General features: G+C 36.1%; 1 protein-coding gene across 3 annotated transcripts in view; it reads right to left on the minus strand.

Moving 5' to 3' along the window:
• Positions 1-23642, minus strand: part of LOC114054253 (structural maintenance of chromosomes flexible hinge domain-containing protein 1-like) — a 182174-nt gene that overhangs the window by 60589 nt on the left and 97943 nt on the right. For all 3 annotated transcript variants that reach the window (XM_027877431.1, XM_027877432.1, XM_027877433.1), the window contains exons 30-33: positions 15985-16110; positions 12325-12404; positions 11730-11887; positions 227-342 (exon numbers count right to left, since the gene is read on the minus strand). In XM_027877431.1, the coding sequence (XP_027733232.1) occupies positions 227-342; positions 11730-11887; positions 12325-12404; positions 15985-16110 (480 nt within the window). The remainder of the gene's footprint in view (positions 1-226; positions 343-11729; positions 11888-12324; positions 12405-15984; positions 16111-23642) is intronic.

Consider the following 23642-nt stretch of genomic DNA (forward strand, 5'->3'; position numbering starts at 1 on the left):
CTTCCTACAAAATTACTTGAAGATGCTGATGAGATTTTAAAGAAGATGCCCTTCTAAAGGATGGCATTAACCAAATATATAAATGGATAATGTTATGTTAAAAATTGAGAAAATCCTCAACTATTCCAGCCAATATCTTCATTTTAGAAATATCAAGGTAGTGGAGTTAGGTTAATATTTCTAAATGCCCTCTTTATATGTAACAAATACTTTTCTAGTGACTTACATTGGCTGTTTGTCGATTTCCACTGCCTGAGAGTTTCCACATTTTCATAGAAATCCGTGTGGGATTAATATTCTTAATGATACTCTCATCTTCAGAAATAACACTAACCATGAAATCTGTCAGAGCAAACAAAAATATTTTATTTTCCTTGGTCTAATTATGCAACTAAGGCTTTTTCTACAGTTCATCATAATTCTGAGAGTAGAGATATATGATTGGCAAGTTATAAACTCAGTAAGCATCTGTTTTTAAATTATACTGAGACATATAGGTACACAATATACTGATTATACTGAGCTACAGGTACTCAATATACATATTATACTGAGACATATATACTTTTAAAATTATACTGAGACATATATATACTAATCAAACGACATATGTATAGTACTTCGCAAGCAACAAAACACTATATAAATGTAAGATATTATCAGCTACTGCAGTTGATTATCATTACAATACCATCTATATGATATACACTGTTCTCCTGGTGTAACAAACAGCTGAGAATAAGGTATAAACCTTTCTATTCCCATTCAATATTCTCCAGAGATTTACAATATTGAATTTTTCTAAAATGTTATTTTTCTCCTTATCATCCTCTTTATTTTGTGGTTGAGAATTACCTAGGTCTAAAAGGAATGAACTGAGGTACCCCACAATGGTTTAATTTTCCATACACTCCTCTAACTCATTTAATTTTTCCTTCAAGATGCTATGGAACTTGATGCCTGTATGATCAGTATTTATATTGCTTTATGGTCTATGGTCCGCTTGCATAAAATGTAGATTCTTTGATTATCTCTTTTATTTTTGCTTTGTCTAAGATGATAATTGCTACCTCTGACCTTTCCACTTCAGCTGAAGCATAATAGATTCTGCTCAAGCCCCTTATTTTAACTCTGTATAGGTTTTTCTATTTCAAGCGTGTCTTTTGTAAATGTATTGTTGGATTCCAGTTTCTAATGCATTCTGTTACCCTCTTTTATTTTATGGATCAGTTCACCCAATTCCACATTCAGTTATGACTATGAACTGTATTTCTCTCCATCTTATTCTCTATTTCTCTTTTTATCGTCTGTCCCCAACTTCAAAGTCCATTTGGCTTCTAACCACTGTCTCCCTTAATCTATCTTCCCTCTAATTGCTCCTACCCCCTCCCCTGCAATTTCCCTAATAGGCAAGATGATTATCTGTACCCAACTGTGTGTGTGTGTGTGTGTGTGTGTGTGTGTGTGTGTGTGTGTGTGTAATACACAATATAACCTTCCTGAACCAATGACTGGATCCCCCTTCCCCATTTTCCCCTGTGCTCTAAAAACTCTTCCTTGCATGCCTCTTTTATGTTACATAAATTTCTTTTATGTTAGACTATTTTATGGAGAACTCAGAGCAAGCATTCACATAATGGTCAAAAAAAGCAATACAAGGATGCTCTCAAGGTCTCTCTGAAGAATTTGCAATGATTACATGATATGGGAGACATTGGCACAAGACTGCCCAGGATGGCGTGCCCTCATCAAAGAGGGTGCTGTGCTCTATGAGCAAAGCAGAATTGCAGTGGCTCAAAAGAAATGTGAGATGCACAAATTTAGAGAATCCACCCCAAATGTCCATATGAAATATTTGGGCCCAACCTGTAGTAGGGTATTCCAAGCTCGTATTGGTCTGATCAGCCAGTCAGACAAACTGTAGCTTGACTATAACATAGTAATGTCATTTTGGTTCTCTTTGAAAAAGAAGGCCAACCATATGTAATTTTCACCACTATTCCTTTCCTTTCCCCCTTCTCCCAGCCCATCCTTTTCTGACCCTTCTATTCTTCTTCTGTCATTATCCCAACAAAGCAGACTCACACCCTCACCCTTTAAGCTAAGTAGACTACCTCTCACTGGCCCAGTGATAATGTTCTTAGGGATTACATGTATCATCTTCCCATATGGAAATGTAAACAATTCAACCTTGTTAAATTATGAGTTCACACTCAAGTTTACCTTTTTATGTTTGAGTCTTGTATTTGGATGCAAATTTTCTACTCAGCTCTAGTCTCTTCATGAGGGATATTTGAAAGACCCATATTTCATTAAATATCCATTTTCCCCCAGTACTATTATACTTAAGTTTTGGTGGGTAAGTTAATCTTGGCTATAAGCCTAGCTCCTTTGCCTTCTGGAAAATCATATTTCAAGCCCTCCATTCCTCTTTTGTAGTAGCTGCTAAATCTTGCATGATCATGACCATGGATCCACAGCATCTGAATTGCTTCTGCTTGCTTGCAATATTTTCTCCTTGATCTAAGAACTCCAGATTTTAGCTATAATAATTCTGTGTGTTTTTATCCAGGTATTTCATTCAGGAGGTAAGTGGTGGATTCTTTCAATTTCTACTTTGCCCTCTGGCTCTAAGATATCTGATATCTAGACAGTTTTCCTTTACACCTTCTTGAACTATGATGGCTAGGTTTTGTTGTGTGTGTGTATATATGTGTGTGTATATATATATATATGTGTGTGTGTGTGTATATATATATATGTTTATATACACACACACAACATATATATAGATAGATAGATCGATCTCATAGTCATGACTAAAGTCTTTAGGTAGTCTAATAGTTCTTCAATTATCTCTCCTCAATCTATTTCCCAAGTTCAGGCATTTTTCCTACAAAATATTTCATATTATCTTCTACTTTCTTAATTTTTTGACCTTATTTTATTGTTTCTTAATGTCTCATGAAGTCATTAGCTTCTATTTAACCAATTCTTACTTTAAAGAGTATTTAAAAAAAAAAAGAGTATTTTCTTCAGTGAGGTTTTGTACCTCTAGTACCATTTGGCCAATTCTGACTTTTAAGGAGTTATTTTCTTCAATTTTCTTGTGCTTCTTTTGCCATACTATTAATTCTATTTTCATAATTTCTTTTTTTTTTTTTTCTTAAGGCAATTGGGGTTAAGTGACTTGCCCAGGGTCACACAGCTTGGTCTGAGGCCGGATTTGAACTCAGGTATTCCTGACTTCAGGGCTGGTTCTCTATCCACTGTGCCACCTAGCTGCCCCTATTTTCATAATTTTTTGCATGTCTCAATTGTTTTTCCCAATTTTTCCTCTACCACTCCTTTGATTTTTAAAAAATCATTCTTTTGCTCTTTTTTTTTTTTTTTTTTTTAAATCTCTTTAATTTCTTTAGCTCTTCTGGGAATTCTTGCTGGGCTCCTGTCCAATCTTCATTTTTTTTCCTCTGAAGCTTTTGCAGGTCATTGTCTTCTGAGTTTTGTGTCTTGGGCTTCCCTTCCACCACAGCAACTTTTTATGGTCAGGTTCTTTTTTTTGTTGTTGTTTGTTAATTTTTACAGCCTACTTCTTGACTTTGCACTTTCTGTTAGAGTTGGTCTCTGTTCAACTCTGGGGAGTATGACTGGCCTGAGCTTCTATACACTATGTATGCCCTTCTGTTTTCACAGTTCATTTTGAGAATCTGTAGGTTTTTTTGGTGCTTCCAAAGTGGTCTCTGGGGAGACATCAAGTCACAGACTTCCTGGTCAGTGTTCTGCTTTATTATGACTGTGACTGCTCTTCTCGGCCCTGGAACTGGGACCTAGAAATTGGCAATAGGCAACAGAGCTGCCAAATGGCACCCTGGGATCTCTTTCTGTGGGTGCTGGTGCTGCCACAGCTGCTCCCCACCACTGCTGTTGCCACCACACAGTGTGGCTTCCACTGCACTGTGTTCTCAGCTACCACCACCCTATTATCTGCAGACTTTTCTTTCTGTCTTCCTAAGCTGGAAAAATGACAAACTTTTTTTTGGTTCTTCTGTTCAGAATTCTGTTCAGTGTTTTCTGTGGTCATTTTTTTTAGAAGCTTTGGGGTAGATCTAGCAGTTGTGACCTTTCACTCACCCAATAAAACCCTGTTCCTACACTTAACCTTTCTAGGAATTAGTTGCAGAATGGTAGTGAGAGAGAGAGAGAGAGAGAGAGAGAGAGAGAGAGAGAGAGAGAGTCTGTTTGTCTGTCACAGAGAGAGAGAAGATGAGAAATGGGAGTGGGGGAGGAGAGAGGAATAGAGAGACAGACAGGCATCTATTAGGTCTCTTTTAGCTCACTTTGATGCAACGCAATAAAAGTGGCACAAGAACTAAAGACCCGAGTTTAAATGCAGGTTCAGACACTTATTAGTTGTGTGACTCTAAATAAGCCACTGAACTTCTTTCTGCCTCAATTTCCTCAACTACAAAATGGGGATAGTAACAGCACCTACTTCACAAAGTTATTCTGAAAATACGAGATAATATTTATCAAGCACTTAAGGACAGTGCCTGGCACATGCAAAGTATTTGATAAATATATGTTACGTTTCCGTCCTGCCTGTTACAGGCAAGTGCTAAGCATTAAAAGCAGATGCTGAGTATTATGGATTCAAAGGCAAAACAGAGAGGCCTTGCCCTGATGAAGGAGGTAATGTACAAATAACTACACAGAAAATACACACACACACACACACACACACACACACACACACACACACATATGCACACATATATATATGCTAAAGTGAGACCAATTTCAGATAAAAGGTACAAGATACAGGAGGACTGGGAAGGTTTCACTGAGATCTGATGGAAGTGATGGAAGGCAAGAGGCAGAGATGAGGAGGGAGAGAATTATAGGTGTGAAGGTAAGTTAGTGAAAATGCCTAGAGTTAAGAGATAGTATGTTAAGTATTTTTTCAACAGATCATTACAACAACCCTACACCACCTAGTTACCTAGGTGATGAAAACAAAAGGTCATTTAGATAATACAATGAAGCACTGGAGGACTTCCTAGCAGATGTACCATTTAGATACCTTCCCTTATCTTAAAAAAAAAAATTATGTCCCTTTCCCAACATGAATATAAACTCCCTGAACTTTCAAAACTAAGTTATTTATTTATTTCTCCCTATAAAGATTCTCATAAAAATTTCTGTTGATCTGTGGTTTCAAATCATACCCATCAAATTGTTGATAAAGCTGATAAAAAAGGAAATAATCCATGTTGGAGATGTCGTGGGAAGACAACAGACTAGTATACTAGAAAAGTTGCTCAATTGTTCATACTCTTTGCCTCAACAATCTCATTATTGGTCACATACCCTAAGGAAAGGCAATGACAGGAAGAAATCCTACATATATCAAAATCTTCAAAGCAATGCTCTATTATAATAAAAAAATAGAAAACAAAATGGGTACCCATCAATTTAGGGAATGGCTGAATTAACTGTAGTATATTAATACATTATAAAAAATAATATGATCTAGAGAAACATGCATGAAGAAAGTCTGAATCAAGAGCAAAAGAAACAAAAACATTAATATAAATAAAAACATAAAAAAATAGTTTAACTGTGATAAACAATATTTGGCCTGGAGAACTGGTGAGAGTCACAAGCTGCTTGGGTGACAACTCCTTAACCCAGTGTAATACAGTAGTTGGAAGTGCCTGGGCTTACAGTTAGAAAGATCTCATCTCAACTGAATCTTCACTGCTACACATCAATCCTTCTGTTGTTGTTCAGTCGTTTTTCAGTAACGTCTGACTCTTTGTGATCTCATTTGTGGTTTTCTTAGCAGATACTGGAGTTGTGTGCCATTCACTTCTCCAGCTCATTTTACAGATGAGGAAACTGAGGCAAACAGGGTTAAGTGACTTGCCCAGGGTCACACAGCTAGTAAGTATCTGAGGCCAGATTTGAACTCAGGATGATGAGTATTCTACTACATGGAATAATACATTATTCCCTCTCATTTCTACCACTTAAAATCCCTAGCTTTCTTCAACTTCAAGACTTAGCTCACATATCAATTTCTATGGGAAAGCATACCCTTACTCTTATTTAGTGTTTACTCCCTCCTCTCTGATTTTAGCATATACACACTTCACCTGTTTCCATATTATATTCTTTCAATACAATATAAAGTCCTTGAAAATAGTATTTTTCATTTTCATCCATTTGCCTAGTGCCTAGGAAAGTGCCATGCACATGACAAGGACTTAATAATTGCCCACTGGATTGGATTAGTACTGGCAATAGGAAGCAAAAGGTATGCTAACTCATCCTCTTGACCCAATGAAAGATGCTAGTAGGAAGGGTGGAGGAAAAGAAGGGAGGTGAGGGAAACATAAGCTAAGCTATGAGAGAAGAAATAACTACACCTTGGACTGTGACCATGACGCAGACTTCTCTGGAAAGAGCTTTCCATGAAATATGATAGAAACAGTAAGAAAATAAGGGTTTGTCAAACATATTTCAAAAATTAAATAAGAACTGTCACTAAAAATTTCTAAAATACTAAAGGCTATAATGGAAGTTTTTGGTTCTCCTATGAGACTTACAATTTTGTCATTTATTTATGGCTATGAAAAGTAATCAGAAAACACATGTGTATCTATGTATGGACATTTTTCCTTGGTATCATAATATATAAACTAATTAAATCTCTGAGATTAAAAAAAAATAAAAACTGCAAAGTCACATTTCAACTTTGTTTTAAAGCAATGTCCTTTAAAAATTGTTATAGTGGATACCCATATGAAAAAACGGTATTAACTCTAATTTATTATTTTGAATGTAAATAAAAAAGATGCATCATAGTTGATAGGTCTTGAAGTCACAAACACCTGCATTCAATTCCTGTCTATAACATGTTGGCTGTGTGACCCTGAGTAAATTCCTCAGTACTCACAGGCAACTAACTAGGACTTTAAGAGGCAAAGAAGATAGTCCAAACAACAGGATTTCTTTTAAGTGTACATGAATATTTTTAAAAAATTTTAATGTAAACATAATATGACCCTCAAGTGCTTTTTAAAAGCAAAGGGGACAGGCTATATTCTTTTCTCCCCCTTATCAAGCAAATTCCACTAAATAAGAACAAAATCAATAACATTTATTGTAAAAAAGAGAATGATTGGGAATATATGGTTTTACAAAGTAAATAAATTTGACAGGAAATCTGTGATATTCCAAATCCAATATGCCTAAACATTACTTTCTTCTTTTGATTTCTATGTAAAATGATGCTGTGATATTTATAACAGTGTATCCCAAATGATAGAAAGACAAGTTACACTACTATACTTCTAGATAATTTACATTCTCTTTGACATTTTAGTCATCAACAAAGTCTTCACCCTTAAAAGTTCATCTAACGAAAAAAGTGAAGGAATCCACAAATGATGTATGGTGCCCAAAACGTATTTTACTTACAGGAATAAAACACTATTCAACAAGCAAATATTAGCATCTAGCATGCACCAAACACTGTTCTAGGACCAGAGAGATACAAAGACAAAAGGGAAAACAGTTCCTGTCCTCAAGGAAATGACAGTCAAGTCAAAGGAGACCATATGTCCGTAAGTTATTAGCAGCTGGGGAATCAGCAAAGGCATCAGGCAGAAGATTACACCTGACCTATCCTTGAAACAATTTAGAAGAGAATGCATTCCTGGCATCGGGTGGACAGCCAGTGTAAAGGCAGAAAGCAAAAGCATCAGGCAAGAGATTTACACCCGACCTACCCTTGAAACAATTTAGGAGGGACTGAATTCCTGGCATTGGGGAGACAGCCAGTATAAAGGCAGAAAGAGTTACCATGTATGAGGAACAGCAAAGGTAGCCAACTTGCTGGCCTAAGGAACTTTTCACTGTTCCACTCAAACTATTTTGACAATGCCATTTGAAATGTACCACTTGTTACCATGATGCATTATTTCTTTTTGCCTATTTAAAAACAAAATAAACAAAACAAGGTTTTTAAACAGGTACATATTGAAAAGCCAGAGACAATTTAAAAGGAATTAAAAATGGAAATAGAACTAATAAATGATAGTAATTATTCACATTTATATAATGCTGAGCTTTGCAAAGGGAAATTTGTACAACAACCCTGATGGGTAGGCAGTAATATTATCCCTTATTTACAGTTGAGGAAACTTGAAGCTCAGGAACAATAAAAGATTTGCCCATTAACACAGCCAGTAAATTCAGAGGCAAGACTAAAACACAAGTCTACTGACTTTAACTCTATTTCCACTAAAGTGCCTAATTTATTATTAATAAATCTTTCTATGAGTTGGTTCTGTCATAGAAACAGTTCTATGCACTGTTCTTTCAGTTGCTCTTAATAGCATTAGATATTTACTGAATACAATTTTGCTGAAACTAGAAGAAAATTCTCTCTACAGATAATGGTTTAACAAATATCGACGATTTAAACCACAAAGCATATTGAATTTGAGAATGCTTTGAGAGCATCAGATAAAATTTAAACTGTTAACAGTACTTCACAAATATATCATCTAATATTTAAAAAAATTAAACTCTTAAAAGAGATCATGTATATGATGTAATAAAACTTTTACAAATGAAGAAAAAAAGGTTAAGTGGTCCAAATTCAACAGCAAAGGCTATTTACACATTCTAATTAGAACCCGAGTATCTACTTATCCAGGGTTTTATCAATACTTCCCACGAGTTTTCAGTGATTTCTCATGTATGAAATGGCATAATTTCTGCACTTATTATGGACATGGCAGCCAAATAAAACACAAAAAGATCCTCCCTCTTGGCTTCTATATACCACTTTTTTTTCCCCAGTCTCTTCTACTACTTCTTTCTACAGGTGCTCCTGAAATATGGGTGACTTCCAAGATTCTACCTCTGTTTCAGGCCCCTGGACCTAGATGGCTCAGAAAGAGAAAGTGAGGCTGCTGACTTTGCACAGCCTTCCCTCACTCAAATCCAATTCACTTGCAAGTTATGGCATCACCTTTCTGATGCCATTTTCCTCTTCGAGAACAAAGTAAAAACCATACAACCACAATCTCTGTTCCATTACTGGGTAGAGTAGAAAGTGAACTAGACTTAGTAATAAAGGACCTGAGTTCAAAACACAGTTACATCTAGTTATGTCTATAACTTGCACAAAGTATTTAACCTCTCTGAGCCTCATTTTCCACATCTCTAAAACGAAGATGTTTTCTAAGGTCTTTTGTGGCTGTTAATTCTAGATGCTAAGATGTCTTTCATCTTCTCATCTATTTCTACACTCCTTCTAATAAGTTAACTTTAATAATACCCTTTATAAGAATAACTGCTAAATCTGTATCTCTACACTCAAATAACCAACAGTTCTCTCTCTCTACCAGGATGTTCCTTTCACACCTCATACTTGGGTTCAAAACCGAGCTCTCTCTCACCCCTTATCTCTTAACTGTTGCTAAGACCAGTCAATTTCATCTTTGCAATACCTCTCTAATGTGCCCTATTTCTCCTGACACTGCCACCACCCGGGTTGGCACCCTTATCTCCTCATGCTTGGACTCCTCTAACAGCCTCCTAATTGGTTTCCCTGCCTCAAGTCTTTCCCCAATCCAGTCCATTCTCCACTTGGCTGTCAAAGTAATCTTCCTAAACCACAAGTCTGAACATGTGACCTCCCTACTAAATAAACTCCAGTGTCTCCCTTTGGGGAAAAAAAAAAGATAAAAAAACTGGTGTTTAAAGTCCTTTATAACACAGCCCCTCCCTACTTTTCCAGTCTTCATACAACTTGAATGCCCCCCCATTCTTCAATCCGGTGACAATGGCCTCCCAAATCCTAGAACAAGACAATCTCTCTCTTGGCTCTGGGCATTTTCACTGGCTGTCCCCCATGCCTAGAATGTTTCTCTCTCCTCATCTCCACGTCCTACCATCCTTCAAATCCCAGATAAAAACCCCACTATCTACAGAAGCCTTGCCCAATCTCAATTCTATTGTCTTCCGTCTAATGATTATTTCCTATTTATCTTGTATAAAGGAGAGAAAAGAAGGGACTAAAGATTTATTAAGTGTCTATGTGCCAGGCTTTGTGCTAAGCACATAACGAGTATCTCATTTCATTTTCACAACCACCTGGGTTATAGGTGCTATTATGGTATCTATTTTGGAGTTGATGAAGCAGAGGCAGACAGAAGTAGTGACTTGTTCTGGATTCATAGCTAGTGTCTAAGACTAAATTTAAACTCATATTTTCCTGACTGCACATACAGTTTTCTACCCACTGAGCCACCTAGCTGCCTTGTTTGTATGTAGTTGTTAAAATGTTTTCTCTAAATGTTTTTCCCTCTTTCAAGGGCTTTTCTTTGCATTCTCATCCCTCAACAGAGTGCCTGACATGTAGCAGGCTCTTAAATGATTTTGCCTGACTAATGGAATCAGGGTGCAATTAGACATATATTCTTTGTTCATAGTCAATCAAGGAATTTGTTTTACCTAACTATTCAAATTTTATACAAGGATTTGGTTTTTCTCCTCATCTCCACCCTTGATTTGGGAGAATAAGGAGAGAAAATAGATTTTTGTTCACTGAGAAAGAAAATTATATAATTTTTAAAAGAAAATTTTGAATCTCATTATACTGCTGCAATGTAGTTGTCTGTTGGTGGTAGACTGGGGTATATTGTTGGTGATTTCCCTGTTGTAATCTGCTTCCTGCCCATACACTTCTTTGTTTGCCAAGCCCACTTGGATTGCACAGAACTCGTTTCCAGGCTATTAAGTTCCAAGTACACAAAATTTTTTGACACTGAACTAACCTATGGACTTACTGCACTAAAAGGCCTCTGTTCCCAGAATCGATGAACTCCTACAGACTTTCCTGTGACAATTTATTTGAATGCTGACAAAATACTAACTGCATATTTTGATTTCAATATCTATTTCACTGAATCTAAGAACAAATTTTCATAGATTAAAGGAACCTTAAAAGTCACCTAGTCTAACACCCCAATTTTACTATTCATTTATCCCATCCTCTCAGACAAGGAAACTGAAGCCCAGAAGAGTCAAGTGACCTGCTGAAGGGTCAAAACAGTAATAAATGGCACAGCCAGGTCAACCAATTCCAATGTTGTTTCCACTTTGCTCTACAGACTCCTGCTGTGGTTGGTTCATTAATTTATAGAATGGCAGAAAAAACTAATTCAGGAAAACTTCTGTAGGAAGTGTTCTACCCTTTAAGAGTCACATTTTATTTACAGAGATTTTCAAATATTTAGTATTTCATTCATTTTCAGTCACACCTTAAACAAAATTACTAGAATCCTTCATTCCAATCTAGAAGAGCTAAGTATAAAGGAAAAAAAAATTTTTCCATTAGCTTTTGTTATAAAATTGTAGACATTTTGGTATAAGAAAAAACAATCCACTAAGTCAAAAATTTTGGAGAACACAAGTAAAAATTTAAAATAATCCCTTGATAGAGTGGACAAAGTACAGTTCCACATTCCCCAAACATACTGTTAACTGCCTTTCACCAATCATAGGAAATGAAAATCAAGCAACTAAGTAAAATGCTACTATTTACACAGATCTTTTAAATTTTTCAATTGATTTTGAAATAAAAGTTAAATAAGTCACTAAAGCATTTTATAACAGTAAAAAATAATTTTAAAATATAGAGACTTACTCACCAGTAAAAATATCCCCTGCTGAAAAAGAAACATCTTTATCGTATTTAACATTCAAACGCACTGGCTTTTCAGGGTCTGGAAGAACCATTAGCCTAATTATAGGTCCTTCTAGGGAATTCTTGTTGTAGGTTGCTTTAATCTGTATAGTATGTTCTCCCCTTTAAAAAAAATTGAGTTACAATAGTTATCATACAAAAATTATGAAATTATCTAAACACATTCCATTTAGGGAACCCATTTATTTGCATTTCCAATGTTTTAGGCTGCTTCATATTATTAAATGGTAATGTTCAAACTAGTTATCCTTTACTGGGAAGACATGGGAAAAGAGAAAAATCTCAACATGTATGTTTATATATAGGATTATTCTTCTGAAATATAACAAAATGGAAGAGATAGAGTTTAAAGGATATAAATTACCTCCCTTAACATACAGTTTGTACCAAAGGACTACGCTCTTCATCCTCCAAGCAGTTATGTTCTAATACCAAATACAAGGATCAAAGTGCACAACGAAGAGATTATTTATTCAGCAACTCCTAAGGAAAATGAAGCTATATAGTTGCACTACTTCTTAAAACAATTTGATACTTACCTAGGGGCAGAAACAGTAAAAACTCCCAAATCAGCCCTGCCACTGTCATCAGTTTTATGCTGCTGATTTGAAGGGCTGAGCTGTAAAGAAAATAACTGACAGTTAACAAAACAAACAAACAAACAAAAAAACTCGCAATTACTCTAGAAACAACTTTCTTTTTCTATTTTTGCCAACAATTTTATTACAATTGAATCACAAATTATTTTCTGATTAATGTCCACCAAATCAACATTGCTTTAATCCTATATATGTAGCTGACACAATTAATTCCTACAGTCTTCAGTATTTTCCTGTATTTTCAGTATTATTACTCCTGATATGGCTTTACATAACTCCATGCCTAATCATGACCCTAAGAGTAACCCAGTTTAGTTCTACAGTGTCTACTCAAGAATCTGTAGCCCCTGTTACCTCCTCTCTCTTCCCCTGACAAACCCCAGTGCTGGATGACTCCCACCATCCACCTCCTCCTTTCTGACTTGCATACAGTTAAATAGAACAGGAAGAACTCACAAAGCCATGTTAATTGAGTCCATTACAAATTTATATTATCTACTTGACCCTCACTGTAGCAAAGAAATCCTCTGAAATATATTGTTTTAATTTTTTTTTCCATTTCGTTTTACAGGAACTATTTCAAAACTCTTCTCAAGGGTCTCTCACCAATCCCTCTAATCCAAAGGCCTCACTTCAAATTATACTGAGAAAATGGAAACCTTGCCATTTCCTAAAACTTTGATATTATCAACCTCCATTCTTTCTGCCTTTATTTAAGTAAAGACTACTCCAATCTCTGATGAAGAGATGGCCTTTCTCGTAACGAAGGTCAAACTACCTATATGTATTCTTCCACAGTCTCATTCACAATCTTTCTCTAGAAGCACCTTCTCCCTAACCTTACATTGTCTTTCCCTATGTACTGGTTCCTTCTATGCTTCCTACAAATATACTTAGATATCCTCCTTTCCTAAACCTTAAAAGCCCTCCCTAACTGTAAAAAACCATATCAAAGTGTCATCCTCTATCTGTCTTGCCTGTATCAGCAAAATTTTTGGCCTCCAATTCTCTTGTCCCATTCACTTTTCAATCCTTTGCAACTTGGCTTTCAACTTCATGGCTCAAATGAAACTATGCTCTAAAGTCACCAATGATTTCCTAAAATATTTGATGGCCTTATATAAAACTTCATCCTTTTTGATCTTTCAATATCATTTAATGCTACTAACTACCCTGTCATCCTGGACTCTTTGTGGCATCACTCTCTCAGTTATCTACTGTTTTTCAGGCTCCTTTGCTACATCATTGGATCCCAAACTGTGGATATAACTAAGGCTCTGTTCTAGGCCCCATTCTTTTCACTCTTCTATGGTAACTATATTAACCCCATCGATTTAATCATTATACCAATGACTCATCGAGCTATATATTCTGCCTTAGTCTGTCTCCTGAACTCAGGTCCCACAGTACCAATTACTCAGAGATGCTTTCAAACTCCATATACTGGGACCATCTAAAATGCAATGTGTTCAAATCAAAAATCATTTCCTTTTTTTCCAAAATTCATCTTTCTACCCAACTTGTCCATAGTTATCAAGGTCACCAGTATCATTCCAGGCACCCAGATTCTTTACAATCTTCCTGAAAACCTCTAAATCCTCCAATGAAGGACTGTGAACCTCATTCGCCCCACATATCCAAACAATTCCCATAGTATTTTTATCTCCACAATATTTTTTCCATCCATCTCCATATCTGATAACCTCTGGGTTGTACTATGGCAATAGCCTCCCCATTGGTCTTCCCATCTTGAATCTTCTACCACTCTGATCCATTCTCTCCTAGCTAACAAAGTGATTTTCCTAAGGAATAGGTCTAATCATTTCACTTGCCTCCCTCCTCAATGAATACCAGCAGCAATCTATTATCATTAGGATCATTTATAAACTCCTCTGCTGAGTTTTAAAGTATTTCACAACCAGGAGCCAACATTTCTTTCTAGTTTATTACATTATCATTACCTTTTGTACACTCTACTATGATCCAGCAAAAATTTGGCCTTTTTACTGTTTCTCAAGTATAATAATCCATTTCTAATTTCCATGCCTTTCACTTATCCTTTCTCACACAGGCACAGAAATGTTCACCCTTCTCATCTCTTCCTTTCTGAATATAAGGTATACTTCAAAACATAGCTCATTTGATCGTCTACATAAAGTCTTTACTGTTTACCTCTGTAAAATCACTTCCCATTTATATCATATTTGTTCTGTATAGTCTCTTCCCATAGAATATAAAATCCTTTTAAAGGGAAGGACTTTCATTATTTCTTTTTTATCCCAAGCTTCTGGCACCAAGTAGGCTTTTGACAAATGGTTATTGATTCGTTTATTCATCTAGTCTACAAACGCTGCAAAAACTGGAATCTTTTAGACAATATCTTTTGACAAGTAGTTAACAAAACTATCATCTAAACAAATATTTGTAGCACTGGCAATTACAGGGAGGTCATTACCATTCTAGACTGTTCATTCTATACTGGACTGGATCCAATGTAATTATGTACCTTAAATAAAACACCACTTATTCATGTTGGAAAATATTAAGATTAGAATTGCTTTGAAAACCAGAAGCATGATTGTTTATCTGTTAGTATTTTGAAGTGTATAATGTCTAGTGAAGTGGCTAGAAGGTTTTACCAGAGCAAGATAAATTGCCTTTTCATTTGTTTATTCTAATACTCTAGACAGGAAGTGTACCAGGATGGCAGCTGTTGAGTAAAAAGAAGAGGAAATATACAAGAGTAGGTAGAGGTAGAAGGTAGGAATAGGTGGGTAGGTTAAGGTAGAAATGACAAGACTTGATAACAGACTGGATAACCGAGAGAGGAAAGACTATCCAGGAAAGAATGATACCCAGTGTCAAAAGATGCAGAGAGGGGCAGCTAGGTGGTGCAGTGGATAGAGTACAGGCCCTGAAGTCAGGAGGACTTGAGTTCAAATCCAGCCTCAGACAGTGTGACCCTGGGCAAGGCACTTAAACCCACTTGGACTCAGTCAAAAGGCCACACCCACAGACCTAGAAGGCCTTGAGGCCCCAGGTTACCCATCCCTGAGGAATCTTTATAAACAAGATCTCACTGAAGCCTCAAGACAAATCTAAGAGGTATGTGATTTAAGAAGAGAACCATTATCTTTCAGTGATCCTGAAATTTACTCTCTGACGCTAAGCAACAAATTGAAGACCCATATCACTTAACAAATTGTACACTTTAAAAAATATATGTGAGCAAATATGTTGAATTTACTCTGGCATCATATAAGGAGGTTCAGGCCATCAGTTCAACTTAATGAATAATTTTAAAAAAAACCTCATGACTGGGGTTTTCTTTAATGTGAATTCTCAGTATTAGTACTTAGTAAAAAGCACTGAACTAATCCTGTTAAAAGACCATTCTACATACTTCATGAGCATTAAAACTTCCAGGTGGGGTTTTGTGAGGGAGAGGAGACATGAAAACTGTTCTTGCCTCATTTAGACCATATGGTAGGGAAATAAATGTTTACATTACAATACATAAAACTGTTACAAAGAAACAAGATTTGACACAATTCAGAATTATCATCCTAACATACTTAATACTCAAAGATTGATACTTACTTTTAAGATGGCTGCTTTCACAAGACTTATTTTAACTAGTGGTACTGGGGAAGGATTTTCCCACTGATCACAAAGCTGAACTGTAAGGGGGTTTGGTAATTCTTTTCCATTTATCACTGGAATAGGCTGAAATACAGAAAAATATTTTAGGCAATACTAAAAATAATGTACCAGATTTCATGGTATATGGTCATTTTTTTTATTCACCAAAAGAGAGGTTTGATCACTTTAAAGTAATGTTATATTGGTTTGTTCTTACTTCTGGAATTCTACAAGAACCAGATTTCTAAAAGTAGTTCCTGTGAAAGATACCTCTTCCCCAACTCAAGAGTCAGCAAATGGCCTCTTCAATAAAATGGAGAACTGACCAAAGCAAATATCCTCCCAAGTGAACAACTTTTATGTTGATGATTACTTTCTAACTTAGGGAGAAAATAAGAGTAGGGTTAACTAACCAATATTGGCTTATACAGACCTCTATCAATCTCTCTCTCTCTCTCTCTCTCTCTCTCTCTCTCTCTCTCTCACACACACACACCTTTTGAAATCTACAAACCTAATCTTGACAAACAGAACCATCCATAGTTGTACTCAGATGTCTCCATCTTGGTTTTAAGGCAAACCTGGGATGCTCAGTATAGTTAAAAACAAAAAGTTAAACATCATTTCTCTGGGGACTTGGTGATGAATTCTTTATTCTATGGGTGCCACAAAGAAAGAAAAATGCAAAACCCAGTTTGGTCCTATGCAGTAACCTTGAATTTCTTTAGTGACAGAGGCAGAATAGCAGAAAAAGGAGAAGAATTTTAGATTGCAGTTTTTAGACTATACATAAATATGAACCCATCTAATCAGCACTCCAAATGTGAGATTCTCTTTTAATGACCAGTGAATCAACAGACTACTCAAGGAATGGAATCATATCCATCCAACATTCTTACTATAAATAAAACCAGAAACCACAATGAAGTTGTAGCTAAATGGAAGAGTGGCTGACAAGTTTTCCTTGAAGAGGCAAATAAAGGAATTGAACTGTATGTTCATCCAAAAAAGAAGTATCATTCCATGTGATACTGCATGATACTGAATCTTATGAATATAAGATTGCTTGCAAAGAGACTACCATGAAAATGGCAGAGCATGGAGAACTGTCCGTAGGAGAGGGTGAAGAGATGAGGGAATTTTGCTAAGAACTCCAAAAGACTCTCAAAATTCAATAAAAGCATGCTTTGCTATCCAGTAATGGAAACACACAAGTGGCCATAGGGGAAAATGGCAAAAAGGGTTAATAGAAAACATGACTCTGGAATAATAAAGTAAAGAAGTCAATGGACTGTTGACTCATCAGAAGCCTGACATATATGTATTACGAACACTTTTAAAAAATTAGAAGGTCAACAACATAAGAAGCTCCATATTAAACAGAATTAATTTCAGATATGTTTGCTTTTAAGAGAAAGGAAATGACAAGTCAACAAGGTAGCATTCTTTTCCAAAATTAGCTTTGTATAGTCAGATGATCAACTTGTTAGAGGAAAGAGTGAAATCAATGAAACTGGAAGATCATAATACAGATAAGGGATGAAGCTGGGGCAAATTCAACCAAACCTATTTAAACAAAGTGGTGTTGACCCTCCCCCTCAAATGAAAAATGATTAAGAGAACAGGCATTGACACATATTACTACCATTTCCTAAGAAAGTTTAATGAATATGAAGGCTAATCCTCCCAAAGTGACCAAAAGAGCTTAGAAATCATTTCTGCATGCGCGCGCGCACGCACACACACACACACACACACCCCCCACAAGATTCCAAGGAGAATAAGCAGTCCAGAGCAGTGGTGGGTAACCTGCAGCCTCAAGACCACATGTGGCCTTCTAGGTCCTTGGATGCAGCCTTTTGACTGAGTCCAAGTTTTACAGAACAAGTCCTTTTATTAAGGGGATTTGTTCTGTGAAGTTTGGATTCAGTCAAAGGGTCTTGAGGACTTGAGGACCTAGAGGGCCACATGTGGCCTCTCAGACACCAATTCACCACCCTTGGACTCTAGAGTAACATAATTTAAAAGTAAAAAAAAGTTTGGAAGACCTCCCAGAGGGGGGTGGTGGAAGATAATGAGCAGTATAATTTTATCAAACAATGTGAAACAGCAGAAGGAAAGAGAAGTTTAATAAAGCTTGGTGAGAGACTCATTCTAAACACAATTAAGGATGAAACTGGATGGACAACAGGCAAAAAAGAAAAAGAACTTCTAAAGAGCTTTATAGCTATATTTACCATAACTGACAATTGAACTACCACATTGAACTTAACATCCCAACCCTTGATTGCATGAGTTAATAGGAACAGTCTCAAGAAAATAAAGACAGGGAGAACCACTGGCCTAGACCAAGTATACACAGAGAACTATGTGCTGGAAGCAACACAATTTTGATGAAATTGAGAAAGTAATTCTCAAGGTAACTGAAAAGGGGGAGTATACTAAAGGCTTGGAAAAAAAATATTTTATTACTACCAAAATAAATGACCAAGAGAATATTATTATTAATGCATTTGTCCTTTCCCACTTCAAGAAAATTTTAAAGGTAATAAATCAGCTAAAGAAAATATGAGAACAGAATGATTTTTGCAAATGATAGTCTCAAGAAAACAACTTTAGAATCACAAAATTAATTTAAAAAATAAAAAATTCAAGGTCAACTGAATGTTTGTTGACTATAAAAATTATTTTATCTGGTAGAGGAAAATACTGTCTTAAGGGCTCTCTTCCCAAAACTCATTTTTCACATATATTCCAAAATCCTGCTGGAGTCTTTGACATATGTAACAGACATAACTTTGTCCAATAGCTTTCTAATTATGACTACAAAAGCATAAAACAAACATAAAGGCACCAAAAGTTTTTGCCACTGTCAGAAATCCAGTACAGAGCTGAAATTGAAAAGGTCTTCAACTGTTCCTATTGCTAGATAACATTGTTCTAAACTACATCAGGACAAAGAAGACTATAGAGCCTCCTAAATGAGATCCATAATCACTCAAATGAGTCAGGCCTAACTTTCTCAAAGGACAAACAAAGTTGATGAAGAATGCCTATTGTTCAGATTTTAATGTAAAGTTATACCAGAATTAACAGAAGTACAGGGAAGATGGATCACTTGTGGAAAACCACATGTTTTTAATGACCCCAAGTTTATTAGTGATACAAAGGAATATCACATTACTTCCAGTGGTACTAATGGTGATAAAATCATGTGATATCATAGTCTCCAAAGTACCAAAGTTAAGGGTCACTCAAAGAAAAATGGAGAAGACTATATAGTTGGTCTGAGTACTGTTGCAAGACATTAGCAATCAAGATTCATGTAAGAGAAATAAATATAAAATATATACTCAGAGCTGCATTAACAGAAAATCGGGCGAACCACTTATGTGGCAGGAGAAATGGATAACTGGTAGATAAACCATATGTTTCATTGGTCTTCATGAAATGTCAAGAGAACTAAGGACAGCCCCAGACATATCAGGCATATCCCTATAGAGTATTTTCAGCTCATGAAGAGGAGACAGTACAAAAAGGTTGTATCACTGGAAGGTTTACCCACACCAATGAAAACACTGATCCATAAAAGTAACAAATTAAAACACTACTTTTAAATTTTTTTAAATCAATGAAGGTCACACCTTTTCCCCTCCTATCCCCTCACACCCCCCACATTGAGTAGGAAAGAAAAATAACACCCGTTATAAACACAAATTGTCAAGTGAAACAAATTCTCACATTGGCCATGCTGGAAAACAATGTTTCAATCTTCACTGAGTCCATTAACTCTCAACCAGGAGGTGGAAAGCATGCATTATTCCATTCCTCTTCAACTGTGGTAGTTCACTACATTGATTAAAGTTCAAAGTCTTTCAAAGCTGTTATCAGATGAATTGTGCTAGTTTTGCTCCTTACTCCACTTGAGTTCATGTAAGTCTTCCAAGGTTTCTCTTATAACCACTCCTTTAATTTGAGGGTGGGGGCGGGGGCCCAATGGTGCTAAATTCAAACAAAAACCTGGATCCCTTTTCGCCACATATTGATTTAGAAAAACACAAATTAACATTATCTACGTTGTATCATATGTTTACTCTCTTAAATATTTCCCAATTACATTTCAATCTAGTTCAGGCAGAACTCCACAGTCCTGTAGGCCCTTACATCCTGACAACACAGAATTTGACCTCTGTCTCACAGAACAAAGTATTCCAACACATTCATATACCATAACTGTTTCAGCCATTCACCAACTGATGAACATTCCCTGGGTTTCCAATTCATTGCCAATGCAAAATAAGCTATAATAAATATTATTGCACACATGGGACATTTTCATCTTTTTCTAATCTCTATGGGGTATAGACTCAATAGTGATACTGATAGGTCAAAGGTATACACAATTTAATAGCTTTGGGGCATAGTCCCAAAAAGCTTTCCAGTATGACTGGATCAGCTCATAGCTCTACCAAGGCATCAATGTACCTGTTTTCCCACAACTCCTCCAGCATAAGTCACTTTGCTTTTTGGTCTAGTTTGCTAATCTGATTGGAATAAGATAAAACTACCAGAGTAAACAGCTCTTTCTTGTTGTTGTCATTCAGTTGTTTCAGTGGTAATAAAAAACAAACAAACAAACAAATGAAAAACCTCCAAATGAAAGCAAAAGAACAGACATGCAGAGAGACAGCCACTGCTGCCACCTAATTGGGGCTTGTTTTGAGACAGGGAGAGGAGATCTTTGCCCTACTCTGCCCATCAGCTATATTTCTGGCCCCACATGTCTATTTTCCATCCATCTGCACTCAGTCTCATGTGTCTCTCCCCCACCACCCATGCTCTTCCTCTTACTTCCTGCCCACATGGCCAGCCTAGCTCCCACATGTTCCTGTCCTCCTGCTTTTGCATCTCTGTTCCTGACCCCCACGTCCTTAAAACATGTGCTACCCTCCCCCCAGTTCTGTGGTCCCCTTCCCTACCTCCACAGGCAAATTCACATTAGGTAAAAATCGTCTGTGGACTCAATTGGGTGTGGAAATCTGTCTTACCCTACAGGAAAACGGGGGGGAAAGGGACAAGAGAGCAGGGGAATGATAGAGAGGAGGGCAGATTGGGAAAGGGAGTAATCAGAAGCAAACACTTCTGAGGAGGGACAGGGTCAAAAGAAAGAATAGAATAAATGGATGGGTGGGATAGGATTAAGGGAAATAGAGTTAGTTTTTCACAGCATGTCTACTATGGAAGTGTTTTGCATCACTGCACATATATAACCTATATTTAGTTGCTTGCCTTATCAATGAGGGTGGATGGGGAGGGAGGAATGGAAAAAATTTAGAACCCAAAGTTTTAAAAACAAAAAATGTTTTCACATGCAATTAGGAAATAAGAAAAACAGGAAATGGGGTACAGAAATCCATCCTGCCCTACAGGAAAATTGAAAGGGAAGGGGATAAGAGAAGGGGAGGAGAGATAGAAGGGAAGGCGGACTATGTATTTAGAATGCATGCCGTCTTGGGGTGGGGGGAGGGGCGAGATGGGGTGAAAATTTGGAACTCAAAATCTTGTGGAAGTAAATGTTGAAAACAAAAAAATAAATAAAAATTACCATTAAAAGAATCATCTGTCGAATAGTTCACTTATTTAAAGTAAGAACTGTTGGTATTATATCATTTAATTCTCACATCCCTGAGAAGTAGGTGATATTGTCCCCATTTTTTTTAGTGAGGAAACTGAGGCTGTAAGGTTAAGTGACTTGCCCTGCACTAATAAGTGACTAGCCACCTAGCTATAGCAAATATCTAAGACAGGATTTGAATTCACATCTTCCTGACTCCAAGTCCAGCAGCACTCCATCCATTATGCCAACTAAATGCCTAATAATCCAGTTCTGGTTTTACTGTTGGGTTTTTTTAATTAATCATCATAACACTATGGAAGCCAACAAAAATGTGTAACTGGGCCAATGATATTATTGAGTCAGTTTTTGAGAATTTTTTTTACATTTTTCATAATAAAATTTATCCTTTTGATTTCTGATCATATATTGGATTTGCATGGACATTATGATATTGAACTCATTTCTTCAAAATGGATGTGAAATGACAACAGGAAACTCAAGTACAAAACTCAGCAGGAAATAGAAATGTATAACAGAAACTCAGGTGAGTATCAAGGTTACAGACAAATGTCTGAGAGATGATTGTATAGCAATAATAAGTAGATCTATAGAAATGTATAAAGTCATCAAGTATTTATTATATAAGGAAAAGGATGGTCACAATATCTTGTAAAGGAGAGAAAAAAAATCAATAAAGAAGAAGGCTTCCAATATGCAATGAAATCAAAGGAAGGCTAGAATAGTAGCAAACAGTATCAGATGTTTCAGAAAAGTAAATGAGATTTTTAAAAAGACACTAAGGTTTAATGATTGCCAAGGGCATTACTGATGTAAACTATATGAATGGGATGTACTCATTCATAAGAATATCATAGAACGGATCAGAAAATAGAATTTAACAAAATCAATTTATAATAACAAGAATCAATAATCCAGTAATGACAGTATCAATAATCTCACAAAGTTAAAATAAAGAACTGGAATAAAAAATGTATCCATACTTCAGCTGAAACAAAACAGGCATGCATAGCTATCATAATCTCAGACAAAGCAACAGCAAGAAATAAAACTTAATTAAGAAAGATAGAGAAACTAACTTTGATAAATGAAACGATCAACTATGATTCTAGAGGATTCATGATCAAACATGCTACCCACCTTGATAGAAAGATGATGAGCTCATATTTTGAAAGGAGGGGTAATTAAAAATTTTTATTTTCCTTTACTATGCATATTACAAGAGTTTTGTTTTTCTTTCTTTGTCAAGGGTGGGGGGAGGGGAAGGTAGGAAGGACAGAAAATTAAGTTTCTGTTCATTAGAAGAATTAATTTTAAAAAAAAGGAAGAGAATGATTACAGATTTGTGCTTTAGAAATAATTTAACAGCTGTTATGTGGAAGACAAATTGAATAAAGGCAAGACTGAAGGCTAAGAGATCAATTAGGATGCCAATACAATAGTCCAAGTGAGAAAAGATCAAACCTGAATAGAGAGGAAACAGATTCATTTCAAGGGAGTGAATGTGTGTGTATGCCTGCATGCATGTGTATGTATACACACACACACATACATGCACACACACACACACGCATGCATATTTAACACATACATACACACGCAGGAAGAGGCCAGGATATCTCCAAGGTTGTAAATGTGGGTAACTGAAAGATTAGTGGTGCTCTTAACAGAAAGGGCAAAGCAGAAGGCAAGAAGACTTAAAATATGAAAAAAGAAGAGATAAGGAGTTCTGGATTGGATACTTTTGAAATATCTTTAAGAAATCCAGTTAGAAAGGACCAACACAACTGGTGATAAAGGGCTATAGAGTTCAGGAGAAAGTCATGGGCAAGATATGTACCAAATTTAGTTGATAGGTTGGTCAGTTTCAACTGCTACTTTTCAGTTAACTTTTTCTTGTCACTCTTACAAAACAAGGTACCCTGAGCAAGAAAAAAGGGTAAAATATATCCAGAAATGAAGACCATATAAAAATAAAAAA

The sequence above is a fragment of the Vombatus ursinus genome, unplaced genomic scaffold, assembly GCF_900497805.2.
Source record: "Vombatus ursinus unplaced genomic scaffold, bare-nosed wombat genome assembly UNPS02014812.1, whole genome shotgun sequence".
Classification (NCBI taxonomy): Eukaryota; Metazoa; Chordata; class Mammalia; order Diprotodontia; family Vombatidae; genus Vombatus; species Vombatus ursinus.